We start from the raw sequence: 17,848 nt of genomic DNA, 5'->3' as shown, positions 1-17,848 counted from the left end.
AGAATTTTTAAATTATCTGGTGAACTATTGGCGGTATTGGAAAATATCGATACAAAACAATATATCACCGGTGGCAACATTAAAACAGCTTAAAAAAGCTAAACGCATTTCTAAAATATTGTGAATTCCCCACAGTTTGCCTTAAAAACAAGCAATATCTGGCGGGAAAAGCTAGTAAGATTAAGCCGAATAGCAAAATCGAGGAATATGATGGATCTGGAATAAAAATTCGTCAGTATATTTACGGTATGTTTTGTAATTTGTGACGTATTTCGGTATATTTCCGAGGGTCAGACCATATATCTTATCAATAAGTGCTCGCTTATGTGACGCAAAATTGAGTAGTCATTTTGAATGGGCTATAAAAGGGGGTATGGACAACAGGCGAAAGCAGCCAAGGCAAATTTAAAGGTTCGTACGAACCTCACCTCAAAATCGGCTTTTTGTCTCCATGGTACATTTCGTAAATGGGGTGGCTGTCACCTTGCATGCTCTGCACTTTCTGGGCCGTTTTGCGTGTTGTCCATACCCTCCTTTTCCGTCCGTTATGTAGCAAATGTGTAGTAATTCGTTCGGTTGCTTTCTATTTGGTTTCTCGTCTTTGTTTTTGTTGTCGACACTTCCACTGAGTACTTTTTTTATTGTGTGTGTACGTTTGTGTGTGTTGTGTACGTGCCTATTACTTGAAAATTGTGTAAATCCAAAACCTCTAAACGAACGAAAATGATTGAAAACAAGAAGAACGGCAGTGATAGAAAACGACGCTGCAACAACAACACCACCTATGCGATTTAAGAAGAGGAAGAGACACGGTGTAAACGAGTTTCGTATCTTCGGCGCGCGCTCTTTATCCAACCCATCACAGACAACGAATCGAAACCCTGTATATCCCTGTACATCCAGCGCCAAGGTGAAACTGTGGGCCTCAGCTGTGGCATTGAGTTCTATCCTAGAGAATACCCGATATACGGTCTATCCCCCCCCCCCATTCTCAGCTATATTATTACAAATTGAATTTGAACAAACAGTGTATGTTCGATTCAAAGAGCAAGAAGAAGCAGAAAAGCAATTTGGCGGCGATGGACAGGCAGTACAAATTAAAAGCTACATAGATGGAACACACGCATACATACACGGACAAGGCAAACAAACCGACAAACACACACGCCCAGAGCAAAAGGAAAGGCAAATAGTATAGCCGAGACGCACAGTAGGCGTCTCGCTTTAACCCCCAGCGACAGCACAGCACACATTGTATTGGCTGGCGGATTCCATGTTAGAACGGGACAACAATCGGTTCGATAAGCGAGGAGTTGCCAGTCAGTCCGTTTGGCTCGTTTTATTTTACGGTTGTCGTCTAGTGGCAAATGTCATCAGAAATTACAACACTGCGGATGGAAGACATCTACTAGCAGAGCAGCAACAACTCCAACAACATCTGGACACAACAACAACATCCACGAAGCAGCACCAGCAGGCAGGAGGAAGAAGAAGAACCTCGCATCGGCCGCAATAATATAAACAAAAATGTGGCCCACCATGCAAGCGACGACCACAGTGCGAACAACTAGAGCAACGTCCACCTGTACGTCCCTATCTGCATCGGCGACGACATCATTGCAAGGCAACAGAAGCAGTATCAGCAGCGCCATAGCCGCAAAAAACAGATGCCTCATCAAATCCGCAATCGAACGGTCAGTGGTGCGGCCCATATCAATAGCTGCTATACAGCATGCAGCCCAGGCCCCAGTGCCCGCTGTTCCACAGGCTGTGCCTGCCGTGAAGACGACCGAGCTTGAGTACGACATCATCAACTACTATACGGATTCACCCTCATCCACCACGCCATGCCTCGCTGTCAGTCCCCGGCAGCAGCAGCCAGCAATGTGCCCCCCACTGACACAGGGCTCTGGGTCGGCCCGTCGCTGCTCTCGCCTCATCGGCAACCATCAACCAGCACTGGAAACGAATGCTGTTGAGGCGGGATTAGCAGCCGACGCCACCGCCACCGCATGTGGCAGTCTTTCGACTAGCGAGGAGACCACACAGGAAGAGGAGCTCGATTTATTTGCCGAGGACTCACACACATCGAGGCCGTCGCCCTCGTTTACCACCAAAACGCTGCGTTGCCGCAGCACCGCTGCAGCCTTGGACATGGATGCCCGTTCCCGCGGCGGCGGTGGGGCACAGAGTCGTCAACGGAAACCGAAGGCCATAGTGCCGCCCCGTACCGAAGCCCTCAGTAGCAGCAACGGCAGCACAGGCGACAGCCGCAGCCCCAGCAGTACACCCAGCATCGAATCCTCGCCCACACCCAGCTCCACACTGGGCGTTAATATGCGGGTTACGGGCCAATGCAGCCAGGGAGGACGCAAATACATGGAGGATCAATTCTCTGTGGCCTACCAGGAGTCGCCGCTCACCCACGAGCTGGAGTACGCCTTCTTTGGGATCTATGATGGCCATGGCGGACCCGAGGCCGCCCTCTTTGCCAAGGAACACCTGATGCTGGAGATTGTGAGGCAGAAGCAGTTCTGGTCGGACAACGATGAGGATGTGCTGAAAGCCATACGCGAGGGCTACATAGCCACGCACTTTGCAATGTGGCGGGAGCAAGGTAAGAGCAGCAGCACACACAAATAATTACACAGAAAAAACACAACGGCAAAGGCCGTGGAAAGAGAGAGGGAGAGAGCGAACGAGAGCTGAAAAACAACGATAATTATAAACCAAAGCAGAGCGGCAATAGAGATGGGCAGCATTGAGTCACGGAATATTGACTGGGTCGTGTCAGGTCACGCACATCGAAAAGTGGTGAGGATACAGCACTGCCCGCAACCCCCATTCAAAACTTGTCGATATGATATCCGCGAAAATAATCATTATATTCACATTTGTTCACCTCTAGTAATTATGCAACTGTGCTGTGCGACGATGACTCAACAATCGCAACTTACGCTCATCTCTATTGTCTGCCCACACACACACACAAAAAAACCCCATCCGCTTAAAATGTGTGCATGTGTGTGCTTGTGTTTGTGTTTCTGGCGCGCTCTCTACATACACACAACACAGCAACAACGTAGCGGGAATGGAATATTCCACAGGCCTTGCCATATGGCTGTACTCTCAGCAAGCATGGCAACCCCGCTGCGAGTGTTGGTATGCGTTGGCCCCCAATGAGTTCGAGCAGCACCACTCTATAAACACATGCACACACACGTGAAGGCGTTTCAAAAAACGCAACGGCCATTAAAGAAAAGAAGCTCAAAAAAACGAACAACAACAAAAAAGAGACAAGACAAAAGAGAAAACCAAGAGGGGAAAAATAAGTGTCCCCATTTCCACCGTATGCCCTCTGACCGGAATAACAAACAAATACTTATACACTCATACACCCACCTCATTCCATTCTGTTATTATTATTATTTTTTTTTTTGATTTCCTGCAGATAAATGGCCACGCACCGCCAACGGACACCTGAGCACGGCTGGCACAACGGCAACGGTGGCCTTTATGCGACGCGAGAAGATCTACATCGGTCATGTGGGTGATTCGGGTATTGTGCTGGGCTACCAGCAGCCAAACGAACGCCAGTGGCGGGCCAAACAGCTGACGACCGACCACAAACCGGAGTCGCACGAGGAGAAGTCACGCATCCAGCGGTCCGGCGGTATGGTGGCCATCAAGAGTGGTGTGCCGCGTGTGGTCTGGAATCGGCCACGGGATCCCCAGCATCGTGGTCCCATCCGTCGGCGTACGGTTATCGACGATATACCCTTTTTGGCAGTGGCCCGCTCCTTGGGCGATCTCTGGAGCTACAATTCACGGTGCAAGGAGTTCGTTGTGAGTCCTGATCCGGATGTTAAGGTTGTTAAAATAGACCCGAACATGTTTAGGTGAGTCCCTGCCACAAGCCGTATTAACCGAATGTTAATGTATTGTTTGTCCATTTTGGTTTGTCGCAGATGCCTTATCTTTGGCACCGATGGCCTCTGGAATGTGGTGACGGCCCAGGAGGCAGTGGACGCTGTCCGAAAGCAGCATCTCATTGGCGAGATCCTCAACGAGCAGGATGTGATGAACCCCAGCAAAGCCCTGGTCGATCGGGCCCTCAAGACGTGGGCATCGAAAAAAATGCGTGCGGACAATACGTCCGTGGTAACTGTGATATTAACACCATCGTCGACGACATCTGGCTCCTCCCAGGAGACCTCCCCCATACCATCTCCCTGCGATGGCCCGCCGGCACGCAGAGATGCCTGCGATATGGATATGGAAGTGGATGTGGATGTGGATGCCCTGCTGGATGCCGACGACGAGGACAGTGCAATGGATAGCGAGAACAGCTGTCCAGATCCAGCTCACTGCATCGAGGAGGAGGACTACATTCTGGATGCCCCATACAGTGCCTTGGCGAAGCGGCATCTACCGCCGGAGCCGTTTCGCAATTTTGATTACTATGCCATCGAAGAGGAGGACGAGCAGGAGGAGGATGAAACCGACGAATATCTCGAGGGTGAAGCCATCGAACCCGCCGAACAAGTGGCAGTCGAGTCGGATGCGGCTGCAGCTGCGCTGCAGCAGCGGCTACCGCGATTCTCCTACGATGCCCAACGTCTCAAGCGGAGTCTGCACAATCATCGCAAGAAGTGGCGGAAATCCAACACTACGGGAGTGTATCCCTGGCGTGGATTGGTGGAGCAACAGCTGGAGGCGGAGGCAGACGAAAGTGTGGTCATTCTGGAAGAGGAGCATCATTTGCATCACTATTCCAATGGGACTCTCATTGATCGCGCCGCCATGTACGGACATTCGGTTCCTGCCCCCTCAAGCAGCAGCAGCAGCACCACCAGCGGAGGAGGAGCAGTCCGAGAGCTTACCGAACTGGAGCATCATCTGGAGCAGCATTTGGAGAGCAGCTTCGGCAGCTACGGCTCCAGTGTGGGCTGCCTGGGCTCCGATTACAGTTTCGCCGAATCCTACAACACGCTCCTCAACGAACAGGAGCAGAAGGCACGTTCCCGTTCGGCGGCAGCTGCTGCCGAGGCGGAGGCGGCCGCTGCTGCTGCCATGGATGATCGCAGCATGCAGGAGATTATACAGGAACAGCAGCACTATCAGCAGCAGGAGGGGTACTCCCTCACACAGCTGGAGACGCGACGAGAGCAGTTGCATCAGCTGCATCCGCACCAGCCACAGGATCAGGAGCAAGAGCAGGAAACTTGGACGCCATCCGAGTACGTGGAACAACAGCAGCAGGCGCATCAGGAAGAAGAGACGACCGCTAAGGAGCCAGAGCCATCGGAGCTCTTGGAATTGAATGCTTTGCTGCAGCAGGAGCGGGCCGAGGAGGAGCAGGTGGCTCTGGAGCGGGAGCAGCAACTGCAGCGGGAGCAGGAGCATATGGAGGCCACCTACAGCAGTTCCAGCTCCAGTTCCAGTTGCAGTGAAACAGATTTCACATTTTCCAGCAGTTGGAGCACTTTGAAGAAGGCAACAAGAACGGAAACAGAGCCGGAACCGGAGCCCGAGCCAGAGCCCGAGGAGGAGGAGTCATCACCACCGTCACCGCCCACCCTTCAGGACAATCAAGTGAGCTCCACCCTCCCCTCGACACCAACATCCGCCCCAGAGCCAGGCCTAACCACAGCGATGGCGCAGGTGCGTGAAACAGTGGCCGAGATCCGCAAGGAGGATGCCCATGCCGTCCATTATATCATCGAACAGATCCAGAAACTGCAGGAGGTCGACTGCATACCACAAGCATCCCTCGATCGGGCCAATGCTCTGGTTAATGATTTGGCTTCTGCCTCATCAGCATCAGTGGCAGCCACGCCTGTGACATCGCAGCGCATCCGTCAGATGCGTCGATATCGGAATGTGCCCAATGAGAATCACCAGCACATGCAGACGCGGCTCCGACAGGTGTTTAAGCACTGCAAGAACAGGTCCTTGAGTGCGGCGTCCATCAGAGATGCCGCTGTTGGCGCAGGAGCAGGAGCAATTGCAATCGGAGGAGCAGCTGTAGCCGCAGGTGCAGGAGGAGGAGCGGGCAATGACTCGTCTTCTTCAGTTGTAATTGCTGCCCGCAAGAGCATCATTGCTGCGACCAGCAGCAGCATCAAGAGCGGGAGCGGAAATGGGAACACCAATGGGACCGTCCGCAGCAACACCAGCAGCAGTTCCATTATGATGACTCGCCGCAGCCAGACCCTAGCCATCAGCGGGGGTGCGGGAACTGTGAACAAGCGCCAGCTGCGTAGCACCATCTGCAGTGTCGGCGGCATGGACATGACCAAACGGACGCTCAGGACAAGGAATGTCCCAACAGTGGGAGTGGAAGCCACAGCCGTGAATGGAGCGACAGCTGCTCCATTGCCTGTGAATGTGAATAGTAGAGGTGGAGGAGGAGCCACCAGCACACAAAGCGTCGTCGCCAGTGCCAGTGGCAGCAGCAATTCCGGAAGCAATACTGCCAGTCGGCGCCTCAAGCGCACCCAACAGGAGCGCGAACAGCGACGCAGCCTACGCCGGAGTACACTGAATGCCGCTATGACCGGTGGGGGGTCAAGCGGGAACGCCAATACACCATCACCGTTTAGCAAGCCGACGCGTCTGCAATCGTCATGCAATGGAGCGGGTGCCATCTCTGCCCGGCCACCGCCTTCGCCTAAAAAGCTCAACATAGTCGTACCCACATTGGCCATTGGCACCCGGGCCTACACGGCGGCCATGGCCGCCTCCGCTGTGCAGCTGAACAAACGATGGTCCCTGCGCAGCAGTCGCCAGCAGGTGGCAAAAGGAGCGCCACCCGGCACGGGGAGCACCAGCAGCAACAGCAATGGCAGCGGCGGCGGCGGCGGCACTAGCATCACCAGTCATAGGATGATGATGACAGCCATCAGCTGTTACAGTGTGCGCAATCGAGGCGGAAATCAAGAGCAATCAGGTGCCGCCACATCGCAGCAGCAGCAGCAGCAGCAGCATCAGCAACAGGCGACGACACGCAGGCGCTGATCGGATGTGATTCTATCGGATATGGGCACACAGCGGGAGCAATTCCAAGTACAAATCAGCAGCATGAGGTGCATCAATCCTCTGACCATTTTGGACAAACACAATTTATATATATATATATATATACATATACATATTTTTCTTCATTGTTAAATTATGAGAAATGCCAAATAGCTGCCTAAATTTATCATACACCCCGAGGCATCCCACCTCAACAGCCCCTTCCCCACACAAACATATATCAGTGTCGTTTTTGTTGTAAATAGAGAAATATTAGTTCTGAAACCACCACACACACGCACCCATTCAGAGATTCGATATATATGCACAGACGAAAGCGTATATATATGTATATATATACATATGTATATATATTATGCAGAGTGCAAAATAGGTATAAAATAAATTCATCGTGTAGACCGATATATTAAAGATATATATCTATATATATTTTTTGTAATAACGCAAACACATCACATATTAATTATATCCACATCCGTTTCCGATCTTTTTTCGCGTAATAATACTTTCAATCGGAATTGTATTTATTTAATAATTTAAACTTAAGCCAATACCAATTTTAGTAATTAAGTTTTCGTCATTGAGCGTAAAATTAACAGTGAAAAGATGCTAATAATTTTAATATATATATATACATACATATATGTATATATTTTATTTTTTTCTTCTGATATGTGTGATGCTATCTCTTGAAGGTGGTCCTCGTTTTAATTAGTATATATTTATTTCATGTCGTCGTGGTCGCTCATCTAGGACTATCTTATGAAATACATTGATATTTTTACATAATTAAATTGAAAAGTTTTTCTCTCGGCTTTTGCAGCGAATAAGAGGAATGCATGAATCCATAGTATTCATAATATCACAGCTAATTTTTGTGTTGTGTTCGGATCTGAGAGAAAATATCGAATCTGGCGCCGATAACAATAAGCGTATCGAACTTGCAGCCTACGGTCACACCTAAAATTTCCTCTGTCCGCACTACTGGCAAACCAGCTATTTCATAGCTAGTTCTGGATATTTATTATGTGAGCTCTCTCGCTCCTGCTATTGTAGCGCTCCATTTTAAAATAAAGCCGTACTAGGCAGATCAGCTAAATTTTCCATCGACCGAATCAGGGATGATATTCGCATGGAAACGCTAAATTTGAGTGCACTCAAAACCGAGATTTTCCAATTTTGAAATCTGGGATGCGAGGCGAACAGAACAGGTCGGTCGCTGGTTTAAAAAATATTGTTTTTAGTTTCCCCCATAAGTATGCAACACATTTTTTCAATCGCTAAAGTTGCTTGCCGCTGACTTCTGTTCGCCTGGTATCCCTCATCGGAAATTTCTCGTTTTCTGCCATTTAAGCATTCGCAAGCTGAGGGTTGTTGTTGTCTAAAATGTTGTTGTTGTCAACCACTCAAAATGGTGAAAAACGAAAAATTTAAGATCTGGGATATCAGGCGAACAGAAATATTCAAAATTGGGCAATCGCTAACCATCCCGAACCGGCTATATAATTGAATTTGCTTTTGTGTATAAATGTAGTTTATTTGTTGTTGTTTCATTTTGTTTGCTGTATTCTGCCATGTGTTAAATATTAATAAATAAATTGCATTAAGTAGTATACGATTAGTGTTTGGTTTTAGAAGTTAGTTAGAGGCGCAGTAGCAGAGAGTTGTAGACTTTCTTGGTGATGCTGTGTCCAAGTAGGTTTGGAAATTTATTCATCAATTGTTCTGTCTTGTGGCTTTTGTGTGTGTTTGTGTATTGCAAAAATATTGCGCCTGCGCTTCCGAATGGCGATCAGAAGTATATATATATGTATATATAAATATTATTAACTTGCGTTTTTTTGTTTTTTTTTTTTTTGTTACCTGCACTTGAAATATTTAGAATATTCTTTAGTCATTTCCATTTAGATTAATAACATACGTACATATGTCTATATGTGGATTTCAATATTAGCTTTTTTGTTGATTTGCTGTTTGTTTTGTTCATCTTTGTCTTCATCTTTAATCTTCATTGTTTTAAATATGCAAAAATAAGCTCTCTCGATCTCCTCCTCTCGCTAACTTTGTCTCGCTGCTGCCACTCGCACTCGATATTCTCGTGATCCTGGGATCCCATTCTTATACATGTATCCTCTCGCTTAACAGAAACTAGACAATGCTGAAATTATTGTTCTTCGTATTACTTTTGCTGTTTTGCTTATTGTTATCGATTCATCTCTATATCAAATACATATACAGATACCCCTATGCAAAGCGTACGTACAGTACATATGTATGTGTACATAACATATGTGTGTGTATGGCAATAATTCGATCGAGAAGTGTGTAGATTTCTTGTACATATACAGATCAGATAGTAGATACAGAATCTTAAACATTCGCTTAACTTTGACGCTCTTAAATGCATTTTTTTGTTTTCTGTTTTGTTTATTTTGTTGTTGTGGTATTGCGGGCTTTGTGTGGTTGTTGCAGGCATGGCTTTGGTTACTAATGCTATGCTATAAATATAATTATGATATCTCGGTATTGCAATAATAATCCATAACGGCTCTCTCTTTATACAATAAAAATTCAACGAAAACTCAGCTTATCGCGTACATATCCCTTATAGCGTATCTCTTTTTGGCATAAAGTGTTTTTTGTTTTGTTTCCTTTCATCGAAATTATAAATGTAGTTAAAAAATAATATTAAATACGGTAAGCTTAGGGTTAATTTACACGGAAATCATATCATAGCTAATAAATAAATTGCTTGCAAGTAAATTCAATCGAATGCTTAAACTATTGTTATACATGAGGAGAGGTGTTTGGTTGGGTGTGGACAAGGGGGGACATTCGTGGGACACAGGAGACAGGTTGAGTTTGAGTACTTTACAATTTGAGTATTTTGCTGTACACAGACACAGACACACACGCGCACTCGCACTCACACACACCCCCATCCATCCACGCACGCACACACTATCTCAAAATTCAGTCTTTTTCATATACAAAGAAGGACAAGCGAACGGAAGGGAAGCCAAGCAACCAAAAAGCATTGAACACTGAGTGAGACTGATTAAAGTGTTGTAGTCAAAGTGCGAGTTGTTTCCATAGCGATGCGATCCATTTCATTTCATCGATTTACATCGAAAGTTAATCGATTTACATTCGCTACGTTTCACAGACGTACCATTTTAAAGCTGTTTCTGCTTTGCTTTGTTCCACAAACAGCTGCACTTTGTCGGGATTTGGCGTTTAATTGCTTTCGATGATTGGCAGGCTACAAATCGATTAACCGTGTATCGATATTAATGCATGGTTTTGTTTTAAAGCTGCTCGACTTAAAGTTGATCAATTTTGAGGCTCATCCAGTTAGAACCCGGATCGATTCTAGGTGCAGTTATTGTCGCGTGACAACTGTTCGAATCCGCATCGATTCCACACAGACGGCTCGATATAAAGCTGATGATTGATAGGTGTTTCAATTGAAGAGAAATCGAGTGCATTTAGAGACTTTTCGATTTACAGTGGTACAGTGCTTCCAACGGAGTGCGGGGGGTCGTGTGTGAGCAGATACATATTTTTTATATATAGATAGGCGTCTCCTGGCCAGTGAGCAAACGAAACATGGACGTGGGCATAGTCTTCATCAGGATCTGAGGAAATGCAAAACGTGAAAGGAGAAAAGAGAATGGAAATGCAGCGTGCGCTTACCTCGCCTACAGAGGATGACAAGAGCTTGACAATGGTATCGTGGGGTACGGCCACCACACTCTGATTGTTGATCTCGATGATGCGATGACCCACCCGGACACCGCCGCGCTCGGCGATTCCTCCGCGCAGCAGACTGCAGATCTAGGGTAGGGCATGGAAACAGGCACTTAGTAGAAGAAAGCAATCGTTGCGAGGCGGGGGGGCAGGGGGCTATCAATCTCTTACCACGCCATTCTGGACACTGAAACCCAACTGGAACAGGGCCTTGGGGCGCAGTATCTTCACCTCGACGACGGGGGGACAGGGCACAACGGTGAACTTGACGGCAGTTTGATTCTTGGCATTGCGTATGTAGCTCTGGCAGGTGGAGAGCGGCAGACCGACCAGGCTCATGCCATTGATGGCTATCAGCTGGTCGCCAATGTTCAGCTGGCCGCAACGGGCGGCAGCCCCGGTGGACATTAGGTTGGCAATCACGACCGTCGGCAGCATCGAGCCCCAGCCGGATTCGACGATGACAACACCAAGGATTTCGCCCTTCGCCTTGGGGACGACAACCTCCTTCTGGAGCTCCTTCTTGGCGAATATCTCTAGCTCGTCGCCAAAGATCTCCTGACTGTTGAGCACCTCCTGGTAGTCCATCTCCTTGGCCAGGTTCTCGTTCTCGATGCCATTGGCCTTGAGGAACTCCATGTAGGCCACCTGGAAGGCCTGGCCAATCGACTGCGCAATGAACTGCGCCTCATCGCTCTCGAACACGTGGCAGATCATCTTCGGAGTCCGATTGTGCTTATTGTGCAGCACCTGGGCGGGCTCCTTTGGTGGCGAGGAGTCTGCTGCCTCGATGGCCGCCGCCGCCAGCGGAGGATTGGGGGAATCACTTCCCAGCGGATTTGGACCGGGGCTGGGATTCGTATCACCCAAACTGTTGGGCACGAACCGGCGACGGGCCATCAGCACCACCAGATCCCCGATGTCGGCTATGTAGGAAATGGTGCGCAGGGCATGGTCCATCATGATCTCCTTGAGGTCTGTGTTTAGCACCATTATCTTCTCGGTTGATATGAACAGATCCACCTCCGTGCTAGGCTGGCTCTCGCCCTCGGGTGCCTACATGGACGATGGAAATGAATACAAACAGAAAACAGAGATCAGTATCTGCTGATTTCGGACAGCCATGGAGAGGGGATTAACAATCGAACAATCTCTTACCAAAGCCTATCAAAAGGAATGCGCAGCAGGGAACGAGAAAAGCGAACGAGAAAGTTTAGACACGACACACATTTAGCACATAGCAATAGCCTAGCAATGAGGTAGGGTAGGATGGGGCCACTACGTGTCGGTGCGGGGGTCACGGTTACACTCACCTTGATCCGGGACACAGCCTCTTCGGCCTGCATCATTCGCGTCGACTTGGTCGGCTGGCCCTCGCATACGAGCTGCGTCGATCCCAGATACTTGGCGCGGAAGAGTACGCCCTCAATGAGAACTTTGGGTTCCAATAGACCTAAAACATACGATTAGATTTAGATATATGAGGCATACAGTAGGTACAGGCGGCATGCGAATGTGACTGCCCTGTTGATGCACTCTTTGACACGTTCAGGCAGTGGCAGGCTACTTCAGTCTCTTCGCTCTTCGCTGGAGACAGTCTCAAAAACAACTAATCTATCAACTCAATGGCTAATTGTAGACCGAAATCGATGGCCCTTTCCCTTCTACAGAATCCAAAATCCATCATTTAATCCCATCAATGTGTGTCCCTATTCTTGCTGCAAAAAGTGAAAGCCAAAGAAACTTGAAGCAATTCCTTACCAATATATCCTATATACTATCGTATAAACTATAATCTAGAACTACGTATAACTGATATATTTCATGGAGCCTCACGCTTAAGCCTGCTGCTGCCTGATCGCTTCGTAAGCCACAGTACAAACAGGGAGATAGACAATGAGACACATGGCACAGAGAGAGTGAGAGGTAGACAGTGTGGTAGCAAGAGAGATAGAGAGAGAGAGACAGCTTGAGCAGGAGACAGAGACACTTACATGACGCACATCACAAATATGTAAATGGGTGGAAATAAAGTGCGCGGATTGCAGCGTGAAATGTTAAAATGTAGGATATTCGAGAGAGAGAGAAAGAGATAATCAGTACAAATGGAACCACAACAGCAGCAGTAAACGGGGGGCGTCGTTCCGAGTGTTCCGAGTGCCGTTCCCTCCCCACTCACCCTCCTTGTTCCGCGACTTGGCTTTCTTGTCGCTATTGGCCGAGTCCTTTAACGACTTGATGGATCCCGTCGGACTCTTGGTGAACTGCAGCTTCTCCGGGGACCCGCTGATCGTGATGTCCGCCGTGCCCACAATCTGGCAAATGTCCGGCGAATTGGGCGTCAGGGAGGTACCGATACCCTGCCGAATTGTGGCCGTCGAATAGGTCTGCGGCTTGGGATTGTTGTTGTCAATGCAACCGCCATTGAGATGTCCATTGCTGCTGGCTATTTCCGTTCCCTCGTTGGCATTGCTATCGGGGGCCCGAGGCTGCGCAAAGATCTAAATAAGTCACGATATTGGAATGGGCATCACCCGACCCGACCCTCACCTGATCGGAGAAAAAGTCCTGCTCCTCGTGCCGCTGCTGGCCCAACAATCGATCCGTTTCCAGATCGGTATCAGGCTCCTCCTCCGGCACAGCTGCGGCCGGCGTTGCTGTTGCCGCCGCACCGCATTTGCGTGGCACCCACACGGGGGACTCCGGTTCGGTTGGCAGGACTTCGTCACAGAACTTGAGCTTGTCCGGCTGCGTCTTGGCCCGCTGCAGGGCCGTGCGTATCTCCTTCATGGCCTCCTGGATCTCCACTGCCGCTGTGGCCGGCTGCTGGACGGCACTTCCTGCGGATGCCGCTGCTGCATAGACTGCTCCATAGTGGGATTGCTCCATGGGGCAGCAATCGCCGCAATCCGCTGCAGTCGCTGTGGCCTGTTCGGCTTGCATGGGCTCGTGCTCGAGGCTGTCCGTGTCTGGCAGTTCAATCTGCGGCGGTGTGCAGGGCAGTGGCAGTGGCAGTGGCGGTGGCATCGGCATCGGCAGCGAGGCAAAGTCACTTATCAGCGCCGATTGTGAGGCATCGGTTGTGACAGTCGCCAGGCTGGCACTGTTGTTGTATTCGTTCTCCAATCGCTCACCATTTACAGCAGTGCCATTGCCATTTGCGTTGCCATTGTGCTCGTGGACGGTCGGTTGCTGCTGCTGCTGTGGCTGTGGCTGTTGTGCCTGCTTGTCACAGACAACAGATACATTGTTCTCCGTATCGGAGGCATGGCCACTGCTGAGGCCATCCTCCAGCACGGGCATGCTCGTGTACAGCTTGCCGTAGTCTGTGGGGCAGTTGATGTCATTCGACAGGCTATCTAAATCGCCGCAGTTCGAATCGTAGTCCGTCGTCTCCGGCGAGAGGGTAAAGTTGCGCGAATGTCTGCGCAGATTCGCCTCCAGTTCGGTGTCCGCCAGGTCGCCGCTGCTGCGGCTATTCGAATCGATATACAGCTCAATATCGTTGTGCTGCTCCTGATACACAGTCGGTACACTGACGTTGTTGTGTTCACTGGGCGGCTGCTGTGGAAGCAAAGGAATATTTTAGATCGCCTTCAGAGACAGGGTACGATTGGAGTCAGAGCTGCCGTCTCCGCGTCCTCACCTGCTTCCTGCTGGGCGAACGATGAACCATGTAAAGCTCCTCTTTGGGTATCCTAGCCAGGCGCTGGCCAATGTATGCCTGCTCCATCGGTGTCGTTGCCGGATGTTCCTGCTGCTGCTGCTGCTGGAGGAACAATTCCATTCATTAAGAGGAATCCTTCTTCTTCTTGAACGGTCATCTACTCACCGAATTGGGCACATCATCGCCGCTCTCTGTGGTGTAGTCCGCGAAACGTTTCTCATCGTCGGGATTGGCCTTGAAGAACTCCTCCAGAACCTTGCGCGTTTCCGAGAACTCATACAAGTAATCGAATGCTGGTGTTTTCTCTCTTGCTGCCGCCGTCCTGCCGTCCTCCTCGTGATCGATCAGATCTATCAGATTGCCCGACGCGGCCTTGCCGGCCACATTGTGGTTGCTGCTGCCGCTGCCGCTGCCACCGCCGCCACCGACGCCGCTCGCTGTGGGCGAGACGCGCTGTGGAAAACCCGGGGGTCGCTTGCGTGAGCCGGCTGCCGGTTGGTTGCCAAATCGACGCGGCGATCCCTCGTACTCGGCTATGGGCAGCTGGCCAATCATTTTGGTCACCTTCAGGATATCCTCCTGGCTGTCTGAGCGCATCACCGGGGCGGCCTTGTTCATCCAGTTGGTGTCAATGTCGTCAAAGACGACTATCTCCCCATCCCTCAGGCACTGGCCATCGGCCTTGCCCACGTCCGTTGGCGACCCGGGACTGGCACGACCCTGCACAGATAAAATAGAACAGAACGTAGAACGGATGGTTAGATGGTTGGCAAATAATATGTGCCAGAACTTGGAGACAGGTTGAATGTTTTGTCTCCAATCGTGGAGACCAATACCAAGACCGTACAATATTCGGTGGTTCTTAGGAGGACGGTTTGAAGAGGAAACAGATAAAACCTCATCACAAATATTCGAGTGCGCATTTCCTCGATATTCTTTTCAAGGTCAGAGGAGACTCCAGATAAACCCCCATCGGAATATATAGATACAGATTTCTTACCTGCGGCAGGGATTCGTGGGCATCGAACTGACTGCCCGGACTACGTCCCACACGGATCTGATGGAGATGAGGCCGCTGGTAGTAGTAGGAGGAGGCCATCTGTCCGCCGGTTTCCCCATAGCCCATAGACATCTGTCCCGGCGACTGGCCCTGCAGCGGTGCGTACGGCAGCTCGGCGTTCAGGTCCGGGGAGTTGAGTACTGTGCTGGCGGGCGTCACATTGGGACTGCGCGTTCGCATTTCCCACACGTAGCGCTCCTGCTGTAGCGACTGCAGCTGCGGCTGTCCAAAGTTCATTTGCAACGGATTGGCCATCGAATCGTTGCTGCTGTCGCTGCAGGAATTTGAATTCATGCCTGCCTGGGGTATACGCTGGCACCGTGCAATGGATGGCTGCTGGATCCTGCTGGAATGCAGCTGTATGGATGGTCTTGGACTGGAACTGGACGCTGTGGATGCTCCTCTCCGTCTTGGATTATTGCTCTAGAGCTGCGTCCGCTGCTGCTGCTGCTTCTGCTGCTGCTGCTGACATGCCTCGTTCTGAGTAGATACTGCCTGAGAGTAGACGAAAAGGTAGAGGTGAAGGTGGTGATTAGTTGGCACGATGATCTAACGGATGAATCACTGCAACTGCAACTGCAGCAGCCCCAGGCCCAGCCCCAACACCAGTCAGGGACAGGTTGTTGCTGCTGCTGCCCAGAGAAATCAATGCTGGCTGGCTGGCTGGATGCTGAGGCTGCCAATTAACCCAATAACAAGGCCCGCGAATCGTGTCATCAGAGGACACAGTAGCTGTAGCTGTAGCCTTCACGTGTATCCTTTATGTGTCCCCTCCCTGCCACTATATGTCACTGTGTGTGTGTGGATTGCGCACGTAAACTTGGCCTCCAAAAATTCCGCGCAGGCAAAACAAACTCTACAGTACAACGCAGGAGGCTGGCTCCCAGACACAACAACCAAGGCAACCCACCCACTCCAAAAAGGTAGAGGGGGGAGGGGGATAGGGATGTTGCAGGCTGTGTGTCTCGCCTTTGTTTTCGATTGTTGCAGCCTGCAATTGTGGCACGGCACGGACGTTACTTCACCAAAAAAACACACACACACCAACATAGACATCTGGGTGTGTGTGGTGTGTGGCGTAGGGTGTGTGTGTGTGTACATCAGCGAATTGATGCCTTTGCGCGCCTGTGTAGATGTCGATGTCGATGCGTGGTGTGTGTCTGGGTATTGCCATGGCATTGTTAAAAATCAATAGATTTGCTGGTTATTTTCTGTTTTTTTTTTGTTTTAGCTGGATCTTCCTGGTTCTATGATGAGCACCAGAGCCATTGGCAACGCCAGCTCCGCCGCCGCCGCCCACACGCCACCCACCCGGAAAACAACAACAACAACAAATGTAGGGAACGGGAACGACGCGGATACAGACGGTAAAGATCACATGCACAATAGCTGCCCCCGACCGACAGCAGCTCCAGCATCTGGGCATCATCAGGCACAACAACACCTGTCGCTAATTTACCATTTAATTCATATTGCACTCAATGTTTCACCGATATGCAAAAAAAAAAGCAAACGAATTGCTAGCAGTGTGACCGCGGACTTATCTATAAAAAATACCGTCCGCCCGTCAGAAATATACCAAAATATACCGGCTCATTTAAAACAAAACCGTAAATATACTGACGAATTCAAGTTATTTTTTACATATTCCTCGTTTTTGATCTTCCGTGGATTATTACTAACTATATAGAACATTTAGCGATGCCCACATAATTTTATACGATTGATGAATCAATTTTCTACTTAACTGGCTTATTTTTAGTACTTGCTTTTATTGGATCTTGTCTAAAAAAAGGTTTTAGCGAAATAGTTCAAACAAAAAAAAGGTTTTAGCGAAATAGGTCAAAACAAAAAGCGAAAGAGGATAGTCGTTCCTTTTGTTCAATTTAGAGATTCCGTTGAATAATTCTGGCTAACTAAAACCCTTAGTTCTACCCACATAATTTTAGGCCGATGAATCAATTTTCTACAAAATTGGTTAGTTTTTGACTAAAACACGGTTTACAAGTTAGTGCTGTTCGCAACATTGTGGCGATCAGAGAAAAAGCCCAAAAAAGTCCCACGAAACTTAAGCGCCAAATGGAAATTGTTTGAAAGTGAATGAGTAAAAAGGATTTAAATGCAATCTATTGAAATAAATGATACACGTTAGTAAGATTTGAGAGCGAAAATTACAAAAAACCTGCGTATGGAAGTTTCTATACCCTTTCTTCTTAAAAATTCCTTTGAAAAAATAGATTGATAAAATTGTCTAAATATACCATTATATACCTATATTCCGTAAATATACCGTCCTTGATTGTGGATTTTGCAACATGATTTTTGCAGCA

General features: G+C 49.1%; 2 protein-coding genes and 1 long non-coding RNA gene across 13 annotated transcripts; 2 read left to right on the top strand and 1 right to left on the bottom strand.

Moving 5' to 3' along the window:
* Nucleotides 1-529: 529 nt before the first annotated feature.
* Nucleotides 530-7,305, top strand: LOC108160132. Its single transcript, XM_017293930.2, has 3 exons — nucleotides 530-2,617; nucleotides 3,452-3,899; nucleotides 3,969-7,305. The coding sequence occupies exons 1-3, from the start codon at nucleotides 1,528-1,530 to the stop codon at nucleotides 7,018-7,020; spliced, it is 4,590 nt and encodes a 1,529-aa protein (XP_017149419.1). The 5' UTR covers nucleotides 530-1,527; the 3' UTR covers nucleotides 7,021-7,305.
* A 1,408-nt stretch (nucleotides 7,306-8,713) lies between these two features.
* LOC108162040 lies at nucleotides 8,714-17,057 on the bottom strand. Of its 11 annotated transcripts, none has more exons than XM_017296568.1 (11): nucleotides 16,978-17,057; nucleotides 15,459-16,013; nucleotides 14,624-15,178; nucleotides 14,438-14,560; nucleotides 13,342-14,355; nucleotides 12,971-13,280; nucleotides 12,105-12,244; nucleotides 11,950-11,955; nucleotides 10,963-11,847; nucleotides 10,738-10,878; nucleotides 8,714-10,679 (listed from the first exon to the last, which is right to left on the bottom strand). In XM_017296568.1, the coding sequence occupies exons 2-11, from the start codon at nucleotides 15,810-15,812 to the stop codon at nucleotides 10,608-10,610; spliced, it is 3,600 nt and encodes a 1,199-aa protein (XP_017152057.1). In that variant the 5' UTR covers nucleotides 15,813-16,013; nucleotides 16,978-17,057; the 3' UTR covers nucleotides 8,714-10,607. The 11 variants fall into 11 exon arrangements, with proteins under 11 accessions (XP_017152057.1, XP_017152125.1, XP_017152075.1 ...); XM_017296636.1 differs by having other exon boundaries at nucleotides 12,105-12,226; XM_017296586.1 differs by having other exon boundaries at nucleotides 13,342-14,352.
* Nucleotides 16,013-16,801, top strand: LOC108162092. The gene is made up of 2 exons (XR_001775536.2): nucleotides 16,013-16,670; nucleotides 16,750-16,801. It is a non-coding gene; the product is annotated as an uncharacterized LOC108162092 (long non-coding RNA).
* Nucleotides 17,058-17,848: the final 791 nt, after the last annotated feature.

Source organism: Drosophila miranda, chromosome XL, assembly GCF_003369915.1.
Source record: "Drosophila miranda strain MSH22 chromosome XL, D.miranda_PacBio2.1, whole genome shotgun sequence".
Lineage (NCBI taxonomy): Eukaryota > Metazoa > Arthropoda > Insecta > Diptera > Drosophilidae > Drosophila > Drosophila miranda.
Note: the sequence above shows the minus strand (reverse complement) of the source record. Positions and strands in the feature narration are given on the sequence as shown.

What these genes read in the sequence shown, in the direction of transcription:
- LOC108162040 (XM_017296568.1), bottom strand. Translation starts at nt 15,812, where the DNA reads ATGAATTCAAATTCCTGCAGCGACAGCAGCAACGATTCGATGGCCAAT. An exon ending in CAAGTCGCGGAACAAGGAGG is followed by an intron (nt 12,245 to 12,970) that starts GTGAGTGGGGAG and finishes CGTATGTTTTAG; the next exon opens with GTCTATTGGAACCCAAAGTT. An exon ending in TGTCATCCTCTGTAGGCGAG is followed by an intron (nt 10,680 to 10,737) that starts GTAAGCGCACGC and finishes GCATTTCCTCAG; the next exon opens with ATCCTGATGAAGACTATGCC.
- LOC108160132 (XM_017293930.2), top strand. Translation starts at nt 1,528, where the DNA reads ATGTGGCCCACCATGCAAGCGACGACCACAGTGCGAACAACTAGAGCA. An exon ending in TGCAATGTGGCGGGAGCAAG is followed by an intron (nt 2,618 to 3,451) that starts GTAAGAGCAGCA and finishes GATTTCCTGCAG; the next exon opens with ATAAATGGCCACGCACCGCC. An exon ending in ATAGACCCGAACATGTTTAG is followed by an intron (nt 3,900 to 3,968) that starts GTGAGTCCCTGC and finishes GGTTTGTCGCAG; the next exon opens with ATGCCTTATCTTTGGCACCG.